This window comes from Prunus mume, linkage group LG3, assembly GCF_029339155.1.
Source record: "Prunus mume cultivar Tortuosa linkage group LG3, ASM2933915v1, whole genome shotgun sequence".
NCBI lineage: Eukaryota > Viridiplantae > Streptophyta > Magnoliopsida > Rosales > Rosaceae > Prunus > Prunus mume.
Window position 1 is genome coordinate 8,744,157 of NC_142700.1, and position 22,024 is coordinate 8,766,180.

General features: G+C 36.4%; 3 protein-coding genes across 4 annotated transcripts; all 3 read left to right on the forward strand.

Moving 5' to 3' along the window:
• The first annotated feature begins 215 nt into the window (after positions 1-215).
• LOC103325552 (uncharacterized) lies at positions 216-4,734 on the forward strand. Its single transcript, XM_008227738.2, is given in 19 exon segments — positions 216-481; positions 615-808; positions 1,182-1,261; positions 1,574-1,660; positions 1,801-1,851; positions 1,938-2,055; positions 2,151-2,207; positions 2,339-2,403; positions 2,542-2,625; positions 2,703-2,753; positions 2,853-2,915; positions 3,020-3,066; positions 3,198-3,267; positions 3,348-3,410; positions 3,999-4,088; positions 4,210-4,248; positions 4,325-4,376; positions 4,379-4,551; positions 4,645-4,734. Coding segments are annotated over 18 exon segments (1,398 nt in total). The 5' UTR covers positions 216-481; positions 615-690.
• A 2,810-nt stretch (positions 4,735-7,544) lies between these two features.
• On the forward strand, positions 7,545-13,172 carry LOC103325624 (uncharacterized). The gene is made up of 8 exons (XM_089047837.1): positions 7,545-7,984; positions 8,074-8,126; positions 8,282-8,341; positions 8,434-8,511; positions 9,922-10,051; positions 10,250-10,302; positions 11,537-11,722; positions 12,632-13,172. The coding sequence occupies exons 1-8, from the start codon at positions 7,648-7,650 to the stop codon at positions 12,779-12,781; spliced, it is 1,047 nt and encodes a 348-aa protein (XP_088903963.1). The 5' UTR covers positions 7,545-7,647; the 3' UTR covers positions 12,782-13,172.
• Positions 13,173-16,724: 3,552 nt separating this feature from the next.
• Positions 16,725-19,218, forward strand: SMB (NAC (No Apical Meristem) domain transcriptional regulator superfamily protein). Of its 2 annotated transcripts, none has more exons than XM_089047640.1 (4): positions 16,725-16,952; positions 17,589-17,806; positions 17,920-18,200; positions 18,393-19,218. In XM_089047640.1, the coding sequence occupies exons 2-4, from the start codon at positions 17,635-17,637 to the stop codon at positions 19,020-19,022; spliced, it is 1,083 nt and encodes a 360-aa protein (XP_088903766.1). In that variant the 5' UTR covers positions 16,725-16,952; positions 17,589-17,634; the 3' UTR covers positions 19,023-19,218. The 2 variants fall into 2 exon arrangements, with proteins under 2 accessions (XP_088903766.1, XP_088903767.1); XM_089047641.1 differs by having other exon boundaries at positions 18,396-19,218.
• Positions 19,219-22,024: the final 2,806 nt, after the last annotated feature.

Consider the following 22,024-nt stretch of genomic DNA (forward strand, 5'->3'; position numbering starts at 1 on the left):
CACTTACATTTTATTGGTGGGATGGGGTATGTATGCCTTTGCAGCTCCGCTGCAGCTGTGACGTGAAAGGAAAACAAATGAAAGACAAAATTGTAGCCATTTTTTTAATTATAGATTTTAGAGGGAAAGAGCAAATTTTTTTTTGGGTGTAATTTCTAATTTTGCATACCCAACTTTGCCTATAAAAGGCCGCCCTTGTGCCTAACCATTCCTCATTGCAACTACCTTTTTATTCTCATCTCTCTTTCTCTCTCTTGTTGTGTCTCTCTTTCTATGTGTCTGTTGCTGTTAAGAAGCTGTTGATGGTTTTTCTTGCTTTGGCTTTTGTATGATATAGCTCATGCTCTTTGCACCTCTGAGTTGGATTAAAGAGAGAGAAATCAGATAACGTTCAAAAACACCAAGAATTGCAAATTAAGAAAATAAGAATTAGCAGCTCCTGCTCTACTGCTCTGCCTTTGAAACACTGTTCTGGTGGCTGGTGGGTTGTGTTTATAAGTCTTTACCAACCAAAAAAATTATATCTTTTTCTTTCTCTTTTGTTCTTCTTTCCACAGTTAATGGCGGAGAATAAAATGCTTATTGGGGTGGTGGGTTATGATTCTCTTGTGTAGGAAACAGGGGAGGGGCTAAGTTGGCGTTTGTCAAAGAAGAAGAAGAAGAAGAAGAAGAAGAAGAAGCAGAGAAGAAATGAAGTACGTTTTGGTGACTGGTGGAGTTGTGAGTGGTCTTGGGAAAGGAGTGACTGCTAGTAGTATTGGCTTGCTTCTAAAGGCTTGTGGGCTTCGGGTCACTTCCATTAAGATAGGTATCTTTCTCCTCCTCTTCTGCTTCCTTTTGTTCTTCTTCTTCTGTTTTCATTTTAATTCTGTGTGATGTTGCTCATCTCTGTTGTTTTCAACTTTTTGAGCCAACCCATTATGCCGTTTTTGTTGGAAAGCTCATCCACTTTTTTCTCTCTTTATCTTTTAATGGGGAAAAAAGATGTATCAGATTTAGCTTTTTCTGCTAAAGTTTTCTTTTTCTTCTTCTGAATTTCAGTTGGTGTTTCAGTGAGAACACAAATCTGAGCGACTGCAATTTTTTTCTTCTATATAATGCCTGATGTATATAAGTTTAAGCTGTTCTCTCTCTCTCCCTCTTGTCCTGATCACCATTTTTCTTTTTCTTATGTAATTCAGATCCTTACTTAAACACTGATGCTGGAACTATGTCCCCCGTTGAACATGGTGAAGTCTTTGTCTTAGATGATGGTGGTGAGGTACATCAACTTACTCTTTGCCCTCTTCCTTCCTAGATGATTCTTTTACTTTTTGAGGGACATTTCTGTAGGAAGCTTTTGTCATTATCCACCTGGGAAATTTCTGTTGTCTTTTATAAGATCATATGCCTTTTCAATCTGTGACACAACAATTTGAATTCCACCATACAAGTACAGAGTTAAAAAGAATTAAATGGTTGCAATTACCAATGAGAAATTTTGGACTCAAGTGTCAAAGTCTTAAAAAACGTGGAAGAATCACGGACTTTTTTTTTGCTAATTTGGTTTTTTCTTTTTTTAAAATTTTCATAGGTGGACTTGGACCTTGGAAACTATGAGCGATTTCTAGATATCAAGCTGACCCGTGATAATAATATTACTACCGGAAAGATTTACCAGGCAAGTAGGTTAAATTGCGCGCGCACATATATATATATATATATATATATCCACTTTATTTTATTTTTATATACCAACTACTGCAGATTCCAAAAATTCAAACGTTTGATTTTTTTTTTTTCCCTTGTTTTGAGTCACAGTATGTTATTGACAGAGAAAGAAGGGGAGATTATCTAGGAAAAACTGTCCAGGTTTTTGTCTACCTACTATGACTCCTTTTTCGGGCTATATTTTATCTGGTCCCTTACTTTTCTTATATAATTTTGTTTATCTGTAGGTTGTTCCTCACATCACAGATGCTATCCAAGAGTGGATTGAGCGTGTAGCACAAATACCAGTGGATGGGGAGTCAGGTCCAGCTGATGTTTGTGTCATAGAATTGGGTGGAACTATAGGTACATCTATATTTTCCACACCAACGTTCTTCATTTCTGGCAGCATCAGCTGTTTCAATGGCTATTTCAAATTACTGACAACTTCCTGGTTGTAGGTGATATTGAATCCATGCCTTTTATTGAGGCATTAGGACAATTCTCGTACCGTGTAGGTAAGCAAATTGAATACGAAACTCCATATGACAGAATTATATATGTTGGCATGGCACACATTCTTTCTGATCTGATCATTTAGTTACTTGACTCTTGTCTTTTCTTTTCCATCAATGTTTGTTTATTTCAGGTAGTGACAACTTTTGCTTGATTCATGTTAGCCTTGTGCCTGTTTTGAATGTTGTTGGTGAACAGGTAAGGTTCTTATAATTGTCTGTTCACTAGATTTTTTCTTATAGTAGATGATTTAACCTCTGTTTATATTTCACAGTCATGAGAGAAAACTACTAAATTGCTCTAATGAATGTACTTAATTATGCTCATTATGTTCAGAAAACAAAACCAACCCAGCACAGTGTTCGTGGACTGAGGTGCCTGGGTTTGACACCACATTTGATAGCTTGTCGCAGCACAACGGTCTGTCTATCTGTCTCTCTCTCCATCTTTTTGCCGTGTTTGCTTTGTCATGTTGGCTGAAGATTCTAAATTTACAGGCACTAGAAGAGAACGTAAAGACGAAAGTCAGTCAGTTTTGCCATGTCCAGGTATGTTTGATAAGTTCTAGTTCAAGCATACTACTTGAAACGAATTTCTATCTGCTTTGCAAGATGAATACTTTACTGAAGCTGCTAAATATTTTGTAGAAAGAGAACATCATCACTCTCTACGATGTTTCCAACATCTGGCACATTCCATTACTTTTAAGAGTGAGTAGTTCTCTACAACTTCTGAAATGCATCTTCTTAAGCTGAAGTTATCTTCATTCTCTAACTGTCACGTGGAATTTTTTGTCCTGCTTCTTCTCAAATAGGATCAGAAGGCTCATGAAGCAATCTTTAAAGTGCTGAACCTTCAAGGGTTTGTCTCATGAACTCTTCTCATTTTCTTTCCTGTAACTTTTGGGATGTAATCCATATGCACTGTGCATCAGTTGATCTCACTGTTTAGTTTTCTAACATTCATCTACACAAATGCTCCTTAATGTGCAGATTAACAAGGGAACCTGAATTAGATGAATGGACTTCTAGGGCTGAAATTTGTGACATGTTGCATGAGCCGGTAGGTCTTAGCTCCAAAGACATACTTTTATTTCCTTTTGTTGCCAAAAAATTGAAATCCTAATGTCATTTACATAACAGGTTCGCATTGCCATGGTCGGGAAGTATACGAGGCTTTCAGATGCCTACCTCTCTGTAATAAAGGTGCACCTAGCTACCACTTCTTCACTATGAATTGGTGTTTAAATCAGACGATAATCTAATTTCTAAAGATGGTTGCTTGCTGCATTTATAAATGCAGTACTCACAAATTACAATTCTTAAATCCTTGCCCAAGATTTGAGCTCAGAACTAGGATCAGTAAAGTAGATAACACGAAAAAATTAGTTTTCTCCATGTTAGCCTTCTGTTATGTTTTGATATGAGGTTATCTGGTAAAGATGATAGCTATGATGAATTCTTATTCCTATAGTTTATGATTTCATCATCAAATTATTACTTTTCTTAGTGCTTTATAAACCGGTCCAGTTCAGGGGAAAGTGATTGTGATATGTTTAGATATGAGCTTGTGAACATATTAACCATACCAAATGTAAACAGCAAGATAAATTTCAGGAAGATACATAGTGGGAGTAAATTTTGGAACAACATTACTGTGTTAATATCAAACATGGTACAATTCTATTATCAAATTCTAATTATTTTGCTTTCATTCTTGTGATACTTAAATTTGAAGTCGGGGAGGACAAAGTATGCTGGGGTTGGATATATAATCTGTAGTAATTTCTGCAGGCTCTTGTGCATGCTTCTGTTGCTCGTGGCAAGAAACTTTTCGTGGATTGGGTTTCAGCTGGTGACCTTGAAGACGCAACTGCAAAAGAGGTTGTTATATATTGATATTCTTTTTTTTTTTTTTAGACGAGTTATATATTGATATTCAGTTCTAGCAATGTTTACATTTTACCTTATATCAAAACTCGACAAAAAATGTATCATATTGCAGAATCCTGATGCTTATAAAGCCGCCTGGAAGTTGTTGAAGGTGTGTGTATTTAGGTTTAATATCCTTGAGTTGCAGTTGCTTTTTTGTTAGCCTTCTGATTGGCCTGTATCTTCAGGGTGCAGATGGTGTTCTCGTTCCCGGAGGATTCGGGGACAGAGGAGTGCAAGGAAAATTCTTGCAGCAAAATATGCCCGGGAAAAGAGAATTCCATTCCTTGGCATTTGTCTAGGAATGCAGATTGCTGTCATTGAGTTTGCACGATCTGTTCTTGGTCTGAAAGATGCTAACAGCACAGAATTTGATCCTAACACTAAGAATCCCTGTGTTATATTTATGCCAGAGGTCTGCATCGTGTTTTCGAGTTTTATGTTTCATTGAAAGGAACTCAATATCCTGCCTTTCCCATTTATCTAATCTCTGGACCTTGTAAAGCAGGGTTCAACAACACATATGGGAGCCACCATGCGCCTTGGATCCAGGAGAACATATTTCCAGTCTACAGAATCCAAATCGGCTAAACTGTGAGTACTAATTTGGAAAGAAATATGCACATTTGATTTGTACATATCACATTTTTCATAGAAACCGAAGCTTATGAGGAGGTCTATTGATCTGCATAGATCAATCAGTAACTTGATACACATGAAAATCAGAGGGTACAAGCATGCTGAATTAGATGCTTGTGTTGGCTAATCTCTGAAATTTGAATTTTGTTAGATATGGAAACAAGCGCTTCATCGATGAGAGACATCGACACAGATATGAGGTAAGCGGCATCCCAATGAAAATGATTGTATTATAAGATACTATTTTGTCAGGAGGGCTAATTCAGTTGGATTCAGGTGAATCCTGAAATGGTAGCACGCCTTGAAAATGCTGGCCTCTCTTTCACTGGCAAGGATGAAACTGGCCAACGCATGGAGGTAGAAATTTTCATTATTTGTCTGTGTAACTATAGAATCAATTGATTTGTTTACTGTGGTGACTTTGATCTAATACGTGTTATACTGACGTTACAGATTGTTGAGCTGCGTAATCATCCATATTTCATTGGTGTCCAGTACCATCCTGAATTCAAATCAAGACCAGGAAAACCTTCTGCTTTATTCATAGGTACATGTCTCATACATCCTTATAAGTTTCACACTCACTTCATGTTCAATTATACTTTGTTACATGAACTGGAGGCTTGCTGTTTATTCATCTGAATATTCACTTATACTAAATCTGTGTTGTTAATTTTGGTTGAAAATTGGGATTATTGTTACCTTTCCTTCGTTTAGTCCATTATTACAATGAAGATAAATGTGCTTTTGAAAGCTTCAGACAAGACTCTGACTATTCATGACAGAACTCAGCTTGAAAAGAAGCATGTTCAATATTGTTCTTTTAGAATTTAGACCAATCTGAAGCCTTCCTATATGACTTGATTAATAATAAGCCAAGCTCAGCTGTAATATTTCTATTAATGAAAAAGCCAGTCAAGGTAAGGTATTAAAATCTGAAGTTAGGCAAGCTTGATGGTAATCTTCGCTTCATTTACTAGAAATCTGTTGCCTACCTGAAGCTTGGACATAGAAGAAATCCCCACTTGATCTTAGCCTAAAATATCTTCCCTGAATTCACTATTGGGTATCTTCTATGAGCTTAAATAATCATTGAAAAAGGTGAAAAAGCTAAGATTAAGAAACAGAGCCGATACTCGTCTGTTACAACCTGGTTGTGCTTCTGGTCAAGTCAATATCTAATAAATTTGGCTAGCCTGGCCCAAGTAACAGCTAAACTCACAAACCAGGCATCTTTCCTTGGACTCTTGTGAAAAATATTTACTTGTCACATGTTTGAGTACTGAAGAAGGTTCTTCAGGTTGTGTACCTCATTGCTGCAGTTTGATAATTTGAATCCTACTTCATGGGATTTCTGTGAAAACCTAAATTCAAAATTCTTCTCTGCTGGCTTGTAAATCAGATTACAGAAGCAACACAATAGCTTGTAAATCTTGATTTGTCAATTTGCAATGTCATGCAGGCCTAATAGCAGCAGCATGTGGGCAGTTGGATGCTTTTTTACAGGGCTCTGAGAGCAAAAGGAATATCCCAAATGGACCTGCCAATGATATGTCCCAGAGGCATATCTCATATGGAGCAAACAATGATATGCCCCAAAGAAATATCCCAAATGGAGCAAGCAATCATATGTTCCAAGCAGCATGTGGGCAGTTGGAATCTTTCTTCCAGGGTTCTGAGACCAAAAGAAATGTCCCAAATGGAGCAGCCAAAGCATATCAAAATGGAGCTGCAGCTAAGCTTGCTAATCGGCCACAAGACGGTGCATACAGCATTTTCAATGGCATGCACTTGTGAAGGCTGTTTAGGCCTCTGCATAATATATTTATAGGATTATCTTTCTTTGTGGTGTGGTTTAGGGGATTTTAATTACATAATTAGCAGGGGCTTTTAGGTGATATAATATTATAGGATTGGTTTGTACAGTCATTTGGGATATGGTTAGATATTAGCCTTCCAAAGACACAAACTTTAGAATGGAGAGCTGCATCCTGAGGTTTTTAAAACAGGTCAGCTTGTCAAAAGTCCTGTACTGCACTTAGAATGTGCAGGGGATTTGCCCATTCTTCCCCAGCACCCTATCCTTTTGTTTTGTCTTGATTTTATTGCAGTAATAAATCTTCATATGCATGGACTCTTGGCTTGAACATCACCTAGCGACCTGCATACAACACTATAAACTCGTCCAAGAAGAAGTGAAGTTGGAGTTCAGCACAATCCTAACAAATTTAGACCGCAAAACCTCTTCACAACTTTAAACATCTAAATATATCTAAATACTTTCTCAAACAATGAGAAAGAAAACAAAACTCATGCTCCTAACTCAAACAAGTTGAGTACAGTTATTTAAATTACAGTAAGGTCAGGTTCACCAACTAACATGTGTGTATACACGTAAGTTCTCTAGACAGGACTTTCGTTCTTTAAAGAATGAAAACGTTGAGAAAATCTCATTTCTACTCACTCGTCTTCATATTTCATCATGTTTATTGACATGGTAGGCTTTAAATTTTAAGCTCTTTAAAACCTAAAATCGGAACTCTAAAGAATCATTATATACCTAAGTAATCAATTTTTTCAATGCATGAAATCAAAAGTAAAAGCATAATTCAGATTTTGATCAATAGGTCCGCTCTTTCGGATTTTTAACTAATCTTAACACAAATTTTATTTTTTTTTCCTTTCACTAAAATTAATAGCTCAAAGCTTTGTTATCTGACTCACTCTGATATGGGGAAAAAGAAAGAGACAATCTTTGTTGTTGGTGGCCCTGCACTGCACCTTTTTGAGTGACCACGAGCCTTTAAAGATACAATACAAAAAGATAAGAGTGAAGTGAAGTGAAGTTGGGCATGGAAGACTAGAAATACCAATGGCTCTGCTAACAAATAGCCTGCTAGTGTTACCCCAGCAACTCGGTCCGAGTCGAACTCAGTCGCCTGCTACTATTCATTTCAACCATTCACAGCGCTGTCACCATTTCTGCAGAGCAACATCCTCTGTTTCGCTTTGGTTCTGTAATGGGAAACGAAAATTCAAGAGTCTCAAGACCAAGGCCTCCAAGGCAGATAAGCAAGAAGTGAAATTGGAAGAGAAAAAGGAGGAAGAAGAAGAAGAATTTCAAGTACTGACGGCCATGAAGAGCGGTTACAATGACATAGTAATCGTGGACACTCCCACATCAAGAATGCTGCTCCTCGACTCTTCTCGTATGTCAATCTTTTTCTTTTGTGTTCGTTCATTGTACCCATCATTTTACTCTTCGTTTAAATGCTATTTATGTTTTGGGTTCATGCAGAAAATGTGCATAGCATTGTTTACAAGCACCAGAAATGGACTGCTTCCTACTGGGTATGTGCATTTCAATAATTCAATGTGTTTATTCTAAGTGCTCCTAGAAATTCTGTGGTTTCAGACATTTGATAAGACTTTGCATGTGACATAGTGCTATTGAATTTGAATCTATAATGTAAGAAAGTCATTGTATTGGTTGCTGCATTGTGCAGGATGAGTTTGCTAGCTTGCCTGCTATTGTTCCAGAAGGTCCTATTGCCATCCTTGGCTTGGTAATTCATTTCATTTTGGACTCATGTGGTAAAATACCTTTTGTACCATAAACATTTGTGATTTCCTGACTAAAAGTATTTGTTCAAGCCAGGGTGGTGGAACAGCTGCTCATCTGATGCTTGACTTGTGGCCGTCTCTGCAGCTTGAAGGTTGGGAGATTGATCACATTGTGAGTGTCCTATGGTCAAATGGGTTAATCCTCTTGCATATTTGCAATGTGCCAGTTCTAGTAACCCTTTACTTCTGCTAATTGAAAAGCATTGGACTTGAGTTCTTTAAATAATTCAGAGAACTGCATTTGATGATTTGCATCTTCCTCTTTGCTTCACAGGTTAATGATTTACCTCACCTTTAACTTCTAAAAATCTGAATGTAATATATGACTAGGTACTAAGTTTAGACAATCTTTATAATTAGATTACTTGAATTATGCACATATAATTATAGCTTATTCGGTACGTTGAATTATTATCATGTGGTAGCTTAAAGAACACATTGGGACTATTGACCAAAGTACTCAAAACCGCAATGCTAATATTGATCTTTTGAGCCCCATATAATACATGATAACTCCCAAGGCATGTCATTGCTTTATTGCAGTGTGAAGTGTTATCTACCAAGACAACTCAACCACTAAGCATTTCTATGTGCTTTCATCCTATTTCAGTTATGATGTAATTTGGACCGTGGCTGCAACTTTAGTGTGGCAATGCCAAGAAGGGCTCTAACATTATCTTATATAGCATTCCTAGTGCAATTTATAGGTCATGGAATCTACAAAACATTACCAATGGAATCAAAGTCATGTTGAAGGTGTTGGCCTGCTAGGTCAGTGATTTTCCCCCTTGTCTTGGAGAGAAAATGTAAGGCAGCTGAAGGGTCACCTCTGTTTCTTTAACTTGTTTTGGAAGATTATGTATTCAAGCAGTCATCAATATCTAAGGTCTTAACCCCTACCAGCACCTTATAATCTTTAATACATTCTTTCTGGAATAAATACAATCAATTGAACGTTATGCTGAAGTTTATTTAGCCACAAGAAAAATTGTATTTGAAACTTTATAAGTTATGGACAGAAGCCTTATCTCAAACAGCCAAAGTATCATATGCTGAATTTTATTTAGCCACAACAATTGTATTTGAAACTTTATAAGTTATGGACAGAAGTCTTGTCTCAAACAGCCAAGAAGTAGGACAAATTGCTCAAAATAAAAAGAAGTCAGCCACACAAGGTCAACAGCATTTGAATTAGCAGTGTAAAAGTCGCTGACCAGAAAAAATCACTTAAGAAAAAGAAAAAATTTGGTCTACAGTCCATTTCTTGAAATGTTTACCTTGAGAAGGTGTGCTGTCTCATCTGTTTAGCTCTTAAGACTAGAGTCACTAAGCAGCACTGTTTACTGAATCTGTACTTGGAGGTATGATTAGCAAGGTTAAAATACTATACAAGGTGTAATAAATGTTTTATAAGATATTAGAGGGTTCCAATTTTCAGTAATGTCATTTGTTTTATCTTAGTTAAATCTTTTTTGCATTAGTTATGATCTGTATCCTTACTGAATATTTTAAATATTTTTAGTTGATTGATAAAGCAAGAGAGTATTTTGGGCTGTCTGATCTTGAGAAGCCTACTCAAGCTGGTGGCATACTTAACGTTCACATTGGTGATGCCCTTTCTCCTTCGGTTAATATTTCTGGAGGGTATGCCGGTGAGTTCCTTGTCTACATGTCTTTAAATTACCTGGCCCACCTTTGGAATGCGTGGATGGTCAAATTCAAGGATTTGTTTTTGTAATTTTCGTGCTCTTGTGTATACTTCCTGAATACATTGGTTATGCCTCATTTTCACAATTTCTTGCAGTTCTTTCCCTGCTGTGTTGCTAACTTGTTCTTGCAGTAAATATCAGGCATTGTTATTGACTTGTTTTCTGATGGAAAAGTTTTGCCACAGTTGCAAGAGGTATGAAGAGTGCTATCTTCCATGAATAGTTGGTGCCTTGCCTTTTCATATTGTTTCATGGTATTAGAGGTTTGAACTATTTCTTCAATTGTTTACTTCTATTATCTTCTCCAATAAATACACCATCTCATGTGATCATCTTGTCTTCAAGCCACATTTTACACAGTGATATCTGAAAACATATGTAGTATCCATTTGAACAATCTCACTCTGAGTCTGGTCAGAAAGCCAGAAGAAAATTTGAAAGAGTGGTGAAAAAAAAATGCCATGAGAAGTTATGCAGAGAATGCAGTTGTTAAACCAAGGTATAATGGGAGGACCGAGGAAATAAGGGTAGAGAAACACCTATGAATTTAGACCCAAAAGAGCACCTCCTACTCATCTTGAATGTGCACAAGAAATCCTTGAGTGCCATTCAGAATACTGCTTTGCTTGGTCAGAGAAAACACTCCCTGTGAGCATGAATGTGAAATTGGAAAAGTCAGAAAGCACCCATAAGACACAACCATCTTCTGACAAAAGTTCAAGGGAACTGATGTTAATTTTTTTATAGCTAAAGTAAGGGAAGTAGCAATTAAATAAAGCTCAGTTTTTTAGTTTCTTCCTAGCAACTATCCTCCAGGGCAAGACCTTGTTCAAATTTCCCTTCACAAGAAACTTGGACAACTGTATTGCTCTCTCTTACTTTTGGATCCTCTTCCTGTGATCTACAGTCAACCAATTTCACCTACCCTTGTTGTCCTTTCAATGAAGGATTAAAATTATGCTACAGCTTCTTAAAGCTAAAAAGTTAAGAGCTGAGTCATAAAGCATCTAAAGTTTAAAGTCCATTAAATTGCATCTATAATCAAAATCAATCGTCTCAAGCAGTTAAGTACTGCAGAAGTCTGACTTAAGGGTTTAATACAGCTAAAAAAGATTGAAACCAACAAGATTCCAGTTAATTATGTATGTCCAAGTTACATGTTAAGTCAGGCCTAGTAAGTAATAATCGGGAACTTATAATTTGTACAACCTAGTAAGTTTTAGAGGTCTATGTACCTCCATGAGGTAGCTAGTTGTATCTTAGCTATTATTCCCATATCTGTCCCTTTCTTTTTTTAATTTATCCAGAACCAGAATGCTGTGCTGTATCCAATTTCCTGTGTCTTGATATTTTCCTTGTCCTCCATTTTGACCGCATCACACGTTATCACGCGTTTAAAATAAATTTCATATATGATTTTTTATGTAGGTTACAACTTGGTTGGAATTAAAGGATCAGCTGATGCCCAATGGCCGTCTAATGGTTAACTGTGGTGGCGTAGATGGAGCATCTGATGCCAGAGATGGAACAGCTCATCCAAAAAATATCTCCAGTGACGACAGTTGGCTACAAAATTCTACTATCAAGGCATTATCTAAAGCATTCCCTGGACAAGTAGGCCTTGTTTTCTTGCTTGATACTCTTGTGGTTATGATTTCCAGCTTGCAACATCTAATTAATTTTTAAACTTAGCCTAATTTGCAATATTTTGTCAGATTTACAAACTGAAAGTATGAATATCAGATACTAATTATAATTTATAACATGAGCAATGAGCATACAAAAACTAGAGTTGATTATATGCAATGGCAATTGAGAAAGATGAGCTATATTTCTAGCTTATTAACCAACATTGCAGTCTCCAAACATTATGTGTCTGTGAAATATGAATGGCTCCATTCCTACTTGTTAGTCCCAAATCACCCATCTTTCAGAGTTTTAACTGTTATTTGTGATTATGGCTGGAACTCTTGACTTGTCCTCTCCATACATGCATGTGTGCATTAGCACAAAGCAGAATGAACTTGTTAGTGTCTTGTGTTGATATAAACCATTGGGGTTGTTTTTTCATTCAGCCTAACTTTTGGGATTAAATTTCTTTTTTTAGTCCACGGTTACTTAGCGTAGTACTAAAGCTTTGATTGTCTGTCTGATTCTGTGTTTGAATCCTCTTGCGGTCAGCCATTTCTGATTGTGTGTGGTTTAAGTTTTTAGGAACGTTGATTACTTAACAGATTAACATTCACACAACACAATGAAAATATCAGCAAATTAGTTCCCTCATCACATCTGCAATATGTTTAAGAGTTTTGGGACATTATCACTTTTGCCTTACACGGCATTATGCAGTAAATGTTAGGATTATCTTGGCTTTAATCTGTTAAACATTAATTTGAGCTTCTTGAATTTCCTGTCATACATGGATCTCATTGTCTTCATGCATGCTCCTGGTCATATTTTTGTTTCATTTAATAGGTCAATGCTTCTTAGATTGAAGAAAGCTTACAATTTGGTATTTGACAGGTAAGCTGGAAGAAAATGCCACAAACTTTTGGTGAAAATTATCTTGCACTGACGGGACCTTTGCCAGAGTTGACTTCATGGTCTGCTGCAGTAAAAGGTCCCTTGACCGCCAGTGTGAATCTATGGAGACCATGCGAACCTTGTTGTTGATGGACTCGAATTGTTTTCTTATACATTTGACCAGGGAGCTCTCTGTTGTGAATTTGTCACATTAAACACCCGCTGGTCATGTTCTTGGAGATCAATATTACAGAAGATCACCACAAAACGCAACGGTGATCACAAAGAATGCAATCTGTATCTTGGACTTGCAATCTGTTTGATTGTAATGACTTTGCTCATTTGAAGCTTGCTCTACTATATATCAGGGTAATTGCTACATGTATCCCAAATATATATGATGAGAACAAGTGTATCTCCTTTTTAAGTTTGCTTGAACAAAAATACGTAGCATTCTCGCAAGTTTGCAAGATATATGATGGGAACGAAACCCAAGATACATTGGATTGATAGTCAAGAGAAAAAAATCATGATTGCCTCCTCTCCACTTACTTGTAAATCATGTCCTTCGCCAATTTTGCGTGCGCACATAGTTTGACTGCTTCTAGTTGAAGTTGCAACTTTGGAGTACAGCTCTTTGTTTGACATTCCGGATATGTTAAGCATATGACGTATGATGTATGCATAACATAGTGTATTGTAATGGAGTGGATGATTGAAGTTGAGAGTAGAGTATGTTATTATATATGTTAAATTCCAGCACTTAAATACAACCGAGTAATACTAGAGAGACTAACTCTTGAACAACAACTCAGGTGTCAATGTTTCATTTATTTTCATTATGGACGCACTTTATTTATTCATATAATAAATAAGAAATTGTCACATCAATTAGTATCCAAATGTAAGAGAGTGAAATGATGAGTCGGTGTTCAAAAGTCAGAGAGTGAAGAGTGGAGGGTTTGATTTTGTGGTTTAATCGGGATGACACAAAACGCGTGATAAAGCATTATCTCCGTATATTTGCATTGCATGCATGATGCATCTTTGATGATGAGCATGGAAATTGAATAAATGGAAGCCGATCAAAGCCAGAGGAGTGAATTAATGATTGTTGGAGGAAGCACCAAGCATTATGGAAATGATCGAGGGTTTAGTATTTTAGGGTTACACAAGATGCGAGGAGAATAGAAGCTCCCATACTCCATAGGATTCCATATTGTATTTATATTTTTGATGAATTTAATGCATGATATGAATGCTATGAAGTATTATTAGTAGCAACAGTGTTCGTAAAGGCAACGGCACCAGCTGTACATGTTGCTGCATGTAACCCAAACAATTATTTATACATAACATTCATCTTCATAAATAAATAATAAAAAACTAGTATTTCATTAGGGCATTTCTAATAGACAAAATATTAGGCTCGTTACATTTAAAGAGTCGTTTCTCCTTATAAATAAATGACAATCTGACATGTATGTATAAATTTTTCTTTTTTATAATTTTAATAAATTATTTTTGCATATATCGTGATTAGTTTGTACGAAAGAATAACTCCTTATATGTAAGGAGTCAAACAATGTCCTATATAAACAGTCGAGCAATGTCCTTTGTAATATGATGATGGAAGAAAGATGAAGATGTTTGACCATAATTTTGGTGCGTGTTTGACCAGGAATATGTGTATAAGAATGATAAAAATATGTTATGCATAAGAAGATGAGATTGCGTGGGAATCCCTTTTGGTGTGGATTGAAACAAACAATCCGGGGTTTGCATTGGCATTAAATTAAGGTAATCGAGGCCTTGAATTGTGTAGTCCATGTTGGATCAGCACGTGTAAATGCTACGGACTTTCAGGATTCTGCCTTTTCTTCTCACCATCCACATTCCCTCCCTCCTCATCTATTTTTCTTTTGTTTTCTTCTGGAACTTACCCTCTTCAGTTAACCCCAGAAGGCCAGGACCCACGAAATTGGGGAGCTTTTACAGTTTTTCCCGTACTGATTGTATTATATTCATTCACTGTTTGAAATATAAAACGAGATCAAAAGTAATGTTAGGAAAGCAATGAACTCATAATTTAAGTTGTTAAGAACAGTTATCTCAAACTCAATATTCTGTGTTTGAATTTCTTCGTTCCCTCCCGAGATTTCCCCAATATCAAAGCAAAATGCTTCATTTCCATTAGTATTGATTTGAAATTGAAAGAAAGAAGGGATGGCATACCCAATTCTAATTAGTGCTTATAATCCCAAAATAAGTCAAAACTAAACCAAATAAACCCAACTAATTTACCCATCTAACATATAATATTGTTATTATTGTCAACATCTCTTTATATCAAGCAGTATAAAGAAATAGCAAATGGAAGCGCATTTGGAGATGTGGTACCATTATCATGATCAGGTCACAAGTGGACCACCAAAGATATGGCTAAGCCTTTGGCTTTGGTTGCAATCCAATTGAAAATGGTAGGGCACACCAATATATATATATATATATATATATATATAGAGAGCTTATTGAGGATCCTTCAAATGTTTTATTTGAGGACACCTCAGAGGCCCACTCGGATTGTATTTCACTAATCCAAACCGTCTATTTTGTAGATACACATTCAAAGATCATCTCTACAAAAAATCATTTGAATCCGATATCATTTGACCATTCAATTGAGTTATTGAAAATTTTAAGACTTTCTTGAAGACCGTGTTCATTGATTTTGTAGGGACCCAATTAGATGTCAAACGGTTTTCGATTTGTCTACTTTTTGTAAGGATGATCTATGAATGAAGACCTAAAAATAAATGGTTTGGATCATTGGAAAAAAATTGTAGAAGGGCTTCCTCAAATAAAATTATTTGAGGGATCCCTCAATAGAAGGGGATATATATATCTTCTGTGAATTTGGGTAGTTTTTATGGTTTCTTTTACCGATCAACATATACATATGTACATATTATTTTAAGGGTTTGCCTCATGCCTAGGATCCGGATCATGATATGTGCATCAAAATTCTCGTTCATGGTCACCGATTGCAGCACAGCAACCCAATATTTGCCCCAAAACAATGCCAATGGGGATAAATAAGTAATTTAGCACCATATGAACAACTCAAGTTTCTCACTTGCACTGAATTTGATGCAAATTTTGTCACTTGATGAACGCAATTCAGGGCACTCACTCAGTCCATGATCATCGTATACACACCCCTTTTGAGTTTGACCGCAGCTTTAACCAAAATTTCTACCTTCAGTAAATTAATTTAATCATGCAGCATGAAAAAAACAAGTATAGTGCAATCTAGCTATATTATATATTGGGAGTTTCACTAAACACCCAAAATGGGGTTGAAATTATAAAAACCCAAGCATTATTTAAACATATAAACACACCCAAAACCCATCATTACACACACTCAAAATATTTATAAACACAAAAAAAGTTGACTTTGGGGTTGATTTTGGGTGTGTTTATATTTAAATAGTCTTGGGCTTTTTTATAAATATGCTATTTATAAATTTGTATTATATAATTTACATATTTTTTGCATGAACAATATTGGACCAGAAGAAGGCCCACAGGTCTTAAAAAGAGGTAGATATGAACCAGAGGTTTGGAATATAAAGGAATGAAAGAAATAATTCCCAAATTCCTCGTTGACTCTGACCAGCTACTGTGAGCATGCGCAATTGAAGACTGACAGATGAATTTGGATACAAAAAGACGAAAAAAACAATTTATAAAAAAAAAAAGTGGGAAGAAAATGTAACTGTATTCAAAATTAAATGAGAAATTTGACAGTTTTGCTGGATTTCTTCATCTTTATGAGGCGATATTAAGGATTAGGGTCTCCCATTCAACGGACAATTTACCGAAGCCCCTTCACATTATTCATACCCTTCCCATGAGAAAACAAGACACCGCCTCCTTCATATGAATATATAATATATACTACATGAATATTTACCAAATTATTAATTCATATATACATTATTTTTTCTACCTTCATTTTCTTTGTTTGCCATTTTTTTACTGATTGTTTCTTTATTTCTGTGCCCATCTTCTACTGTCAGACCTTAAGCTTTAAACTCATTCATTCTCTCTCTCTCTCTCTCCCCTTCTTCTTCTTCTTCTTCTTCTTTATCTCTCTGTCTCTCTTTAAACCTACGACATCGTGCCCTTGAAGCGAAGGAACTATTAGTGCTTTCTCTCTCTCATCGGCTGTCTGCCTTCTTTCCTGTGAGGCCTGTTGTCTTCTTTTCTTTGTCTCAGAGGGAAAGTGGAAGCTCTTTCTACCTACTGCAAAAAGGTCTACTGCTTTTTCTTTTTTTGTTCTTTTTCATTCATGCGTATCTTGATTTGAACTTTATATGTTATGTTTCTTCTTCTTCTTTCTTGTGTTCCCATTTTTTCCTACTTATATTACTAGCTAATATTACGTTTTTGGAGTTCATCTCCAATTATAAGCAAATATTACTTATAAAAAAATGTATTTACTTGGACTTCATCTCTTAGATATAGTACAGAGAGAGCGAGATGGTGTTTTGAGGTCCACCAAAGGCAACCTTTCTCCCTTCCACATAAACATGCAGATACGATGACCGTAACCGGGATCGATCTTCCTTACCAAAAAGTTGGGATTTCTAGGTTACATCATGTTCCTGTGCTCACAACTTCCTAGCAAACATCTCAAATTAGTATAAGGGTTTCCAGGGATCTTCCCAGTTTCTATAATCTGAAAAGAAAAAACCAAAAAAAGTTATTTCATGGATGGTTTAGCTTGAACTTTGAAGTTTAGCTAGTTTATTAGTTACTTCTGCATTCAACTTTTAACTCTGCCTTTACTTGCCTGTTAAGGATATATAACGAGTGCAATTAGCTCCTTTTGTAGTTCATATATATCATACTTGTGTTCTAAAAATAATATCTTGCCCTTCTTTTTCAGGTTATTGTAGTTTAAATCTGCAAATACATAAAGGAGGACGAGGAGGATGATGGCTTCAGGAAATGGACAACTGACTGTCCCTCCAGGGTTCCGATTCCATCCTACGGATGAAGAGCTTCTCTACTATTACCTCAGGAAGAAGGTTTCTTATGAAGCCATCGACCTTGATGTTATTAGGGAGGTGGATCTCAACAAACTGGAGCCCTGGGACCTCAAAGGTGAGATTTTTCTTTTTAGGTTTCCATAATTATAATACATACACACAACACGCGTGCGCACGCGCACACATATAACCTTAAAAAGATAATAACTGTGAATGTTGTGCATGCAGAGAAATGCAGAATAGGGTCAGGGCCTCAGAATGAGTGGTACTTCTTCAGCCACAAGGATAAGAAATACCCAACAGGAACTCGAACGAACCGGGCAACCACAGCTGGGTTTTGGAAGGCAACTGGGAGAGACAAAGCCATCCATCTCGCCAATTCCAAGAGGATTGGCATGAGGAAAACCTTAGTCTTTTACACGGGCCGCGCTCCTCATGGCCAAAAGACGGACTGGATCATGCATGAGTATCGCCTCGAAGATGACAACATTAGTGCGGATCAAGTTCAGGTAAAATTAAGTATAATCGATGTTAAGTGAATCACAAATATATGTATGTCAATTACCAACCTGTCATAATAATTGATGTAACAAGGGAATCTTACTTGTCATATGTCGCATGGGAGTTGTTATGTAAGTGGTCGAAATATGTGGTCATATAATATTTGAAATAACTAATAGGTTGTTGGTCTTTTGGTTCAGCAGGAAGATGGATGGGTGGTTTGTAGGGTTTTCAAAAAGAAGAATCACAACAGAGGCTATCAACCAGAATTTGCTCATCATCAAGATCAAGAACACGATCACTTCACAAACATGAAGGCAAGTGGTTCTCATGCCCCAGTACTACTAGAGCACCATGAGCCAAAACAAAATCATCATCATCTGGAAGCACTGTATGATTACACTAGTAATTTTGATCATGCTGGGTCCATGCACCTCCCGCAGTTGTTCAGTCCAGAGTCAGCTGTTGCTTCATCCTTCGTGTCGCCTAATACTATCAATTTGAACACCATGGACATTGAGTGTTCTCAAAACCTTTTGCGGCTAACATCTACTGCAGCAGCAGCGGCTGGTTGTGGCCAACTCATGCAACAGCAGGAGAGATCCTTGATCAACGGTGGTGATTGGTCATTCTTGGACAAGCTCCTCGCATCTCACCACAGCCTCGATCATCACCACTCATCACATACCAAATGCAACAACCCTTCTTCATCAGCTCAGCAGCAGCTTAATAATTCTCATGAACATGTCGGTACTTCATCAACAACACAGCAGAGATTCCCATTTCAATACCTTGGCTGTGGAACTGACCTTTTAAAGTTTTCCAAGTAGCTAGCTACCTATCTCTAGGGTTCTGCAAGCCTGCAAAGTCTCTTTGGTGGATCGATATTCACTTCATCGATCCATCCTAATTAATTTATTTGGGTAGTTTTTCATAGATATTTAGTTCAAATTCTAGCCTTTTCTATTTAATTTATAAGTTTTATTTCTTTTGAGTATCAAAATGTATATATAAATAAGTTCTATTTCTTTTGGTGTTTTGCTTAGATATTTGATATATTCTTCTTTAAGTTATTCTCACACTATAGCTTAAATTATTTTCCATTTGATAAAGTTATACATTATTGGTCCATTTCTTGTCAGTTTCGGCCATAGGTTGCAGGTTCAAGGTAGAACCATGTAAATATTTTGCGAGTGTGTGTATGCACTAAATTATATATACGTACTGAGAGAAGGCTTCTCTGGTTTGCCAGGTACTGAGAGAACCCTCCCGACAAAATAAAGCTAGTTTCAAACATCGCTATATATATGACAGACACCAACCTTGCTTTGCTTTGCCCTTTATGTGTCAAACTTTCCCAGAGACAAATTGAGCACGGCCTTTCTATATGTTTTGCCCTTGGAGGAGTGAAGTGTCTGGTCATGATCATACGGATCAAGTTGCCTAGCTAACACCTTGTAGAGCTAACCATAAGGTAGTACATTTAACAAAAATGGGGAAAAACAATTTTAAAAAAACAATCGCAGTGTCTTATGTAAAGATTATAGCCGTTCTGCTATACCATTTATTTATTTATTTATATTTTTTTTTTTTTTAAAAAAAAAAGACCCCTGTAAAGCCGTGCGGCTATACTATTTTTAAAAAAAATGTCCCCCATATTGCTGCACGGCTATACTATTTTTATAATAAAAACAAGTCGTATAGCCGACCGGCTGTACTACTTTTTAAAAAAATTCCGAGTATCGCCGCCCGGCTATACCATTTTTTTTTAAAAAAGGCCCCGCCTTTGCCCCGTCCCAAAAACGTATAGCCGCATGGCTATACTATTTTTATTATTAAAAAAATCATAGACAGCCGTGCGGCTATACTATTTATTATTATTATTTTAAAAAGAGAAATGCCCTGGCCAAATCGTCTAGCCGAGCGGCTATACTATTTTTATTATTAAAAAATGGAGTTTATAGCCGAACGGCTGAACTATTTTTTATAATAGGGACATTTTGGAAAAAGCAAAATATACCGTACTGTGCCTTCCGTCATTTCACCACGTGTCAAAATAGTATAGCCGAACGGCTATACTGTTTTAGCCGGTCGGCTATACTATCTATTAAAAAAGTACCCGCTGCCGCTAGTATAGCCGCCCGGCTATACAATTTTTAAATAATAAAACCATAATATAGCTGCGCGGCTATACTATCTTAATTATAAACAAAATCCGAGTATAGCCGGTCGGCGATACTATTTATAAAAAAAAAATTAGGACCTGCATGGCGCCTGACTTTTCTGTTCAAGTGTTTTTGTTAAAAGGAAAAACATTTTCATTTTCACTTATATATATATATATATTGTATTAAATATGTTTTCATCTCTCTGCATCTTGCTATTTTCTTCTTGTTCGTTTGTTAATTGTTTTGGTTCTACAATGTTTCGTAAATCAACAATAGCCACTTCGTGAACTAAATCAAAAAGCTGGAACTCATTACCAATTTCGAAAGTAAAACGGGATTGAAGCTTTTAAAATTAATTTCATGGTTTATGATCAGTTTGAGTTGTGTGATAAACCCAAATCAATGAGAAGCTTCTCTAACCCTAATTGAGAAGAATGAAATTGAAAAGAAAAATTAACCTAATATGTCTCTTACCCGTTCTTGTGGCTTCAAGAGAGTGCTTCAACAATCCCACAAGAAAAATTGAAGGAAAATAATGAGAAGGGTAGCTTTGGACTGAGGAACATGGAAGAGAATGCATGAAGATGAATGATGGGAAATAGAAGAACGAGGAGAAAGAGACGCGAGTGTGAAAACATATGGGATTATTTTTAGAATTATGAAATTTTCATTAAACTCTAATGCCTCTCCAAAATGATTGCCGCATAATCAGAAAATGAAAGCAGCTCTATACCAACTTCCCTTATAGCCTTCTCTCACATTAATTTTTAACAATAAGTGATTTTCTCATAATTTACTAGGGGCTTCTCAAATTTTTTAAACCACTTATCACCGCGAATAAGCAATGCCAAACGGACAATTAGACTACTTAAGTGTGGTCTCACGATTATAGTAGAGCTCTAGGACTCGATAAGGAGTTCTAATACAACTATACCTGCAGCTAATATAAAGTCTGTGTTTTAACGATAATTATTGAGCCAAGAGAAGGATTCCTAATTAGATTGTGGAATAGGAGTTTAAAACCTAACACATTTCGGAAGTTGAAGCACTCAAAACCCCATCTGGAGCCAAGTGAGATAAAGAGATCGAGCCTTTGTTTTTGTTCACGGTTCCTTGCAGCACAAGTCCAGTAGCAGTTCAGGAGATTCAAAGGTATGGATATGTGTGCAGCCTTTAAGGTTTATACAAAGAAAGTAGTAATTTGGTATTAGCTGGGCCTTGAAAATGGGTAGGACATAATAATGAGTATGCAAATTAGTACTAATGAAGCCTTCTCAGTTAATTAGCTATCATGGATTTAGTTTAATTTGGGTTGTTGACTAATTGAATCTTGTATATGGGTCAAGAATCATATTACATATCCATCTTTGCGTTGCTGTGGCCATGTTGTGAGTGTGTACCATTTGGCCATGAGAGAAAATCTTTTCCTTCCTATGATGAGTTGCAATCAAACAACTTTTGCTTAAATAATTAAGCTATATATATGTTCTTTGCTTTACATTTTCCTGGTCTTCTCTTCTCTTGCTTTATCCCATTGACATAAGCGGAAAAGTTTAAATTAACTTTCTTAACCTTTTTCAAGTTAAAAAATATATCCTTGATTACGTCTCTCTCCCGATGATTAGTGACCGAAAATTGAGTACGTTTTTTTTTTGGTTTATATG

Bases quoted from the DNA above. Each gene is read 5' to 3' on its own strand.
- LOC103325624 (XM_089047837.1), top strand. From the start codon at position 7,648: ATGGCTCTGCTAACAAATAGCCTGCTAGTGTTACCCCAGCAACTCGGT. The intron at 7,985-8,073 runs GTATGTCAATCT...GGGTTCATGCAG, and splicing joins GCTGCTCCTCGACTCTTCTC to AAAATGTGCATAGCATTGTT. The intron at 11,723-12,631 runs GTAGGCCTTGTT...GGTATTTGACAG, and splicing joins CTAAAGCATTCCCTGGACAA to GTAAGCTGGAAGAAAATGCC.
- SMB (XM_089047640.1), top strand. From the start codon at position 17,635: ATGATGGCTTCAGGAAATGGACAACTGACTGTCCCTCCAGGGTTCCGA. The intron at 17,807-17,919 runs GTGAGATTTTTC...TTGTGCATGCAG, and splicing joins GGAGCCCTGGGACCTCAAAG to AGAAATGCAGAATAGGGTCA. The intron at 18,201-18,392 runs GTAAAATTAAGT...CTTTTGGTTCAG, and splicing joins TTAGTGCGGATCAAGTTCAG to CAGGAAGATGGATGGGTGGT.